Here is a 5,124-nt window from a genome sequence, read left to right as displayed (position 1 = left end):
TCTTGGGGGGGTCCTGGGTCTGAGGGGGGGGTGTCCGTGTTCCCAGGAGGGAGTCCCGGACAGGGGTGTCCTGTCCCGGCCAAGGGGGTCGGTCCCGTCCCGGGAGGAAGGGCCGTCCCGGAGGGTGTCGATCCCATCCCGGGATGCCACGTTCTGGGGGAGGCCCGGTCCCATCCCGGGGGGGTCCTGTCCGAGGGATCCCGGTGTCTGAGGGTCCTGTCCCGCCCCGGGGGGTGTCTCGGTGCCCGGGGGGTCCCATCCTGGGGGTGTCCTGTCCCAGGGATCCCGGTGCCCAGGGGGTCCCGTCCCGTCCGAGGCGCGTCCCCACCCGGGGGTCCCGGTGCCGGGGAGGGGTCCCGGTGCCCGGGGAGTGCCGTCACCTGGTGGCGTTGGGGCGGGCGGTGGGGTGGGGGCTCGGGGCCGGGCCCGGGTCCTGCCCCGCGGCCGGGGGGGGTCCCAGCGCCCCCAGCAGCCCCAGCAGCAGCAGCGGGGCCCCGAGGTGGCTCATGGCGCGGCCGGGCTGGGGCGAATGGGCCGGGGGGGGCCCGGGGGCCACGGGGGTGGGCGACGGGGGGGACAAAGGGGCGGGGCCCGCAGGGGACACGCCCCAAAAGAGGAGGGGCTTGGGGAGACGCCCCCGGCCCAGCACTGCCTGCGTGGGAGGGGCGGGGCCGCCGCCAGGGGGTGGAGCCATGCACACCACGCCCATCACACCCCCAAAATTGGTGAGGGGCGGGGCTTTCAGGGCCCGTGCCCCGAAGACATAATGAGGAAATGGGCGTGGCCAAGACGTGGGCGGAGCCCTCTCGTGCCTCGCCCCAAGGGGCGTGTCCAGCGCGTGCCAGGCTGGAGTGGGCGGGGCCAGCGGAGCGGAGGCACCGAAATGGGGGGTTCCCTCTTTAATTAGCGGGATCCCCTCTAATTAGGGGTTCCCCTGCATTGGGGGGGGTCCCCCTGACCGGGGGGCGCCCCCCACAGACACACGCACACGCGGGGGGGGGGGCGGGCAGTGTGACAGCAGCTGGGGGGCCCCCCCGGCAGGGAGACCCCCCCATTGTGGGGTGGGGGGAAGAGGCCGTGATTGTCCATGGTGGGGGGTTTCCCAAAAATCCCAACCCCCCCGCACTCCCCTAAGCAGGGGGGCCCCGCGCCTTCAGGTCGGGGGCCGAGCGCTGGCGGCGGACACGAGGGGGGGTCCCCACGGGGGGCGGTGGGGCCCCCCCGTCCAGGGACCCCCGGCGGGGGCGCCCCGAGGGGGGCGGGGGGGGGCTGTGCTCGGATGGGGGGGTGGCGGCCCCCCCTCCGCCTCCCCCCCAGGCCACGCGGTGCTGGGGGTTGCTCTTGAAGGGGAAGCGCAGTTTGGAGTCCTGGGGGGCCGCGTTGAAGCGGGGGGGGCGGCGGGGGCTGGCGGGGGGCTGCGGGCCCCCCCCGGCCATGAGCCGGGCCTGCTCCTGGCGCAGCCAGCGCAGCCGCCCCCGCCGGAACGCCGGGTCCTGCTCCATGAGCCGGCACAGCCGCGCCGCCGCCGCCGACGGGGGCGAGGGGGGGGGCGACCCCCGGTCTGTGCTGGGCTGGGGGGGGTCCGGGTGGGCGTCCTGGGGGGGCTCGTGGGCGGGGGGCTCGGCCTCGGCATCATCATCCTGTGGGGAGGGGAAGAGAGGGGGGTTAGGGGAGTCTGGGGGGCAAGGAAGGTGTGTGGAAGGTCTGGGGGGTTGTGGGGCAGGGAGGGGGGGCATAGGGTGGAAGGGATGTGTCTGGGGGGGCCACAGGGTGGGAAGGGGAGGTCTAGGTCACTGTGTGTGGCAGGATCTACGTTAGGGGTCCATGGGGTGCAGTAGGGCAGGCTGGGGATGCCCTAGGTCAGGCTGTGGGTCAGGCACACTAAGGCTCTTTGGGGTGCTGTGGGGTGCCCTAGGTCAGGCTGTGGGTCAGGCTGTGGGTCAGGCACTCTGAGACTCTTTGGGGTGCTGTGGGGTGCCCTAGGTCATGATGTGGGTCAGGCACTCTAAGGCTCTTTGGGGTGCTGTGGGGTGCCCTAGGTCAGGCTGTGGGTCAGGCACTCTAAGGCTCTTTGGGGTGCTGTGGGGTGCCCTAGGTCAGGCTGTGGGTGCCAGGGCTCAGCCCGGGGGTGCCCCTCACCAGCGGCAGCGGGATGACTCGCTCCATCTGCCCCACGCGGTCGCGCAGGGCGCGGATCTGCTCGTCCTTGGCGCTGTTCTGCCGCTTCACCTCGCGCAGGATCCCCGCCAGCCTGTCCAGGTGCAGCCGCAGCCCCTCCACCTCGCTCACCTGCTCGCAGGTGCCGCCGCCGCCCTCCTCGTCCTCGCCGCCGCCGCCGCCCACGGCGTCCCACACGTCCCTGGCCACGGCGCGCCAGCCGTCGCGCTCGGTGGGCTCGCGCTTGCCGTGGCGCCGGCACAGCTCGCGCAGGCGCGCCAGGCTCAGCGCCTCCAGCTCGCGCCGCGCCGGCCGCGGCTCCCGCAGGGCCACCTCGAGGCTCAGCTCCCGCACCGCCTGCGCCTTCAGGTCGGCCATGGTCACCCACGAGGGCTGAGGCGACGATGAGGACGAGGGCGAGGCCGGGGTTGGGGTCGGGGCCGAGGAGCCCCCGCGGCGCCGCTGCGGGATCTGGTACACGCGAAGTGGCTCCCGGCGCTTGCCCGGCGCCGTCAGCGGGAGCCCGGCCCGGCGCAGCACCGAGCGCACGGCGGGCGCCGGCAGCGCCGCGCGCAGGGACGAGATCAGGCGCCAGCCGGCCTCGTAGCACCGGGGGTCCGTCGTGGGGGGCTGCGGGGGGACACGGGGGAGCGGGTGGGTGCGTGCAGGGACAGCGTGGGGGATGCAGGGGCCGCTCAGGGCAGAGCTCGGGCAGCCGGGGGACATCCCAAGGGACACCCAGGGGACACTGAGGGGAGGCAAGGGACAGTGGTGACACCCAGGAGCTACTCAAGGGACACCTGTGGGACACCCAGGAACGTTCATGGGACACCAAAGTGACACAGGCGACCCCCAGATGTACCCACAGAATTCCCAAATTAGCCCCAGCTTCCCCCCCCGGGGGCCCCTCACCTGTGGCTGCTCCACTGTCTCCTTCTCTGCCTGGGGTTGGTTCTCCAGCTCCTGGAGCCTGGGGCGGGGGGAGCACAGGGGGTGAGACCCCCAGCCCGTGCCTGGGGGGTTCCCAAGTGCCCCCGAGGGTGCCCCCACCTCTGGAGGCGCATGTCGATGCCCTGCTGCTCCAGCAGCTCCCGCTGCGCCAGGTTCCAGTCCAGGGGGGGCCCGGGGGGAGCCCCCCGTTCCCGCTCCCGCCGCGCCTGCTCCGGGTGCGTGAAGCGGAACACGTGGTTCTTCCCCAAAATGAGGCGGTAGCCTAGGAACAGGGTGGGGGAAACAGAGAGGATTTAGGGGAAATCTGGGGACGTATGGATTTGGGAGGGTCACGGGGAGTTTTGGGGGGATTTGGGGACGTCAGTGAATTGGAGGAAAAATTTGGGGGACACATAGAGGTCTGGGGTGGATTTTGGGGGACACAGAGGGATTTGGGGGAACACAGAGAGATTTTGGGGGAACACAGAGGGATTTGGGGCGGGCCCTACCCGACTTGAGCACCACCGGCTCCGTCACCTGCTTCCCGTTGACGTAGGTCTCAGCCCCCTCACACGGCTCCAGCGTCACCACAACTTCGGGGAGGGACAACGAGGGGAGGGTGGGTCACCCCCCTGCTAAGCCGGGGTGGGGGGACCCCAAATCCCACCCCCAACCCCCCAACCCTCCCCCGTCCCGCCGGCACAGGGGGAGCGGTACCTGGGGGGGCCACGGTGACCTGCTCCAGTGCCAGCGTTTGGGGGGGGGAGAAAGAGCAATTAGGGGGTGCAGGAAGGGGGCAGGGCAAGGGGGGGCACCCCAAAATCTGGCACCCCCCCTCTGAATTCCGTACCTTCCCCCGAGGGGTCGGGGCAGCTGCGGAACAGGCAGTGCTGCTCCCGGATGAACGGCCCCGACAGCTTGATGTCCACGTCCACCTGGCCCACCCTGGGGAGGCACAGGGCAAATTGGGGGGCCCGAGGCGTCTGGGGGGCCCTGAAGGGTTCAGGAGGGCCCTGGGTGGTTTGGGGGGGCCCCAGCCCCCCGCTCACCTGGTCACACCATCCTTGATGTGGTAGAGGAGGCACTCGGACATCAGCGGGTCCTCGTTGAGGTTCACCAAGTGGGGGGTCTTTTGGGGGGGGCAGAAAAGAAACAGCAACCCAAAGTCAGGGTGAGTGGGGTCCCCCCTGGTGGGGGAGAGGCTGTGGGGTTTTGAGGGGCCCCCCCAGCCCCCCCTGACTTGCCTTTTTAGGGGAGAAGACGCCAACGGTGCCGCCGTCCTCCCGCAGAGCCACCCCCATCTCAGCCAGCAGTGCTTCCCTGGAGGGCACGGGGGGGTTAGGGGGGCCCAAGGGGGCCTGGGGGGCCCAAGGGTGTTTAGGAGGCAGTGGAGTGGGTGTTGGGCTGGGGGGGCCATGAGGGGACTCGAGGGTACATAAAAAGTGTTTGGGAAGCCTGTGGAGGGATCAGGTTTTAGGGGGCAATGAGGGGGGCTGGGGGTGCTGCAGGGAATTTGGGGGGTGGCAGGAGGAAGTTCAGAGGGGCTGTGGGGGGTTGAGGAGGGTTTTGGGAGCGATGGCAGGGTTTGGGGCCCCCCCTCACCGCTCCAGCCTCAGGGCCTCCGTCCGCCGCAGCTTCTCCTCCCACGTCTCGTTCAGCTCCGCGATGATCTTCTCCGTCTCCTGGGACAGGGAACGATTTCGGGGGGTCCCCCACAGGTTAGGGGAGGGGGACGTGGATCTCCTGGGTCCCTCTGGGGCAGGAGAGGGGCTGGGGGGTGTTTTGGGGTCACCTGCAGCCGCTCCATGGCCTCGGCGGCGCCCAGGGGGGGCTCCGGCTCCGGCCCCCCGTTGAGGGTGGGGTCAGTCCCGGTGGGGGGGGCTGGGGGGGCGGTGTCAGGCAGACCTGGGGGTCGGCAGGGCTGGCTGTTACCTCCTGCACCACCCCCCCAAACCCCAAATGCCCCCCCCGCACCACAGCTCTGCCCCCAAGTCCTTCTACACTGTCCCCTAAATCCCCTCTGCCCCCAAACCCCCT

At 71.1% G+C, this 5,124-nt stretch overlaps 2 protein-coding genes across 2 annotated transcripts in view; both read right to left on the bottom strand.

Moving 5' to 3' along the window:
• The window catches only part of LOC108509935 (procollagen C-endopeptidase enhancer 1-like), a gene marked incomplete at its 3' end in the record, with an annotated part of 4,572 nt that extends 4,064 nt beyond the window's left edge, over window positions 1-508 (bottom strand). The window contains exon 1 of the mRNA XM_017839553.1: window positions 381-508. Coding sequence (XP_017695042.1) covers window positions 381-508 — 128 coding nt within the window. The remainder of the gene's footprint in view (window positions 1-380) is intronic.
• Window positions 509-1,130: 622 nt separating this feature from the next.
• KIF1C (kinesin family member 1C) overlaps window positions 1,131-5,124 on the bottom strand; it is a 9,061-nt gene continuing 5,067 nt past the window's right edge. The window contains exons 11-20 of the mRNA XM_017839551.1: window positions 4,880-5,122; window positions 4,690-4,769; window positions 4,332-4,407; window positions 4,137-4,216; window positions 3,938-4,032; window positions 3,597-3,680; window positions 3,208-3,370; window positions 3,070-3,127; window positions 2,140-2,787; window positions 1,131-1,640 (exon numbers count right to left, since the gene is read on the bottom strand). Of these exons, the coding sequence (XP_017695040.1) occupies window positions 1,131-1,640; window positions 2,140-2,787; window positions 3,070-3,127; window positions 3,208-3,370; window positions 3,597-3,680; window positions 3,938-4,032; window positions 4,137-4,216; window positions 4,332-4,407; window positions 4,690-4,769; window positions 4,880-5,122 (2,037 nt within the window). The remainder of the gene's footprint in view (window positions 1,641-2,139; window positions 2,788-3,069; window positions 3,128-3,207; window positions 3,371-3,596; window positions 3,681-3,937; window positions 4,033-4,136; window positions 4,217-4,331; window positions 4,408-4,689; window positions 4,770-4,879; window positions 5,123-5,124) is intronic.

The sequence above is a fragment of the Lepidothrix coronata genome, unplaced genomic scaffold (assembly GCF_001604755.1).
Source record: "Lepidothrix coronata isolate B3197 unplaced genomic scaffold, Lepidothrix_coronata-1.0 Scaffold436, whole genome shotgun sequence".
Taxonomy (NCBI): Eukaryota; Metazoa; Chordata; class Aves; order Passeriformes; family Pipridae; genus Lepidothrix; species Lepidothrix coronata.
Note: the sequence above shows the minus strand (reverse complement) of the source record. Positions and strands in the feature narration are given on the sequence as shown.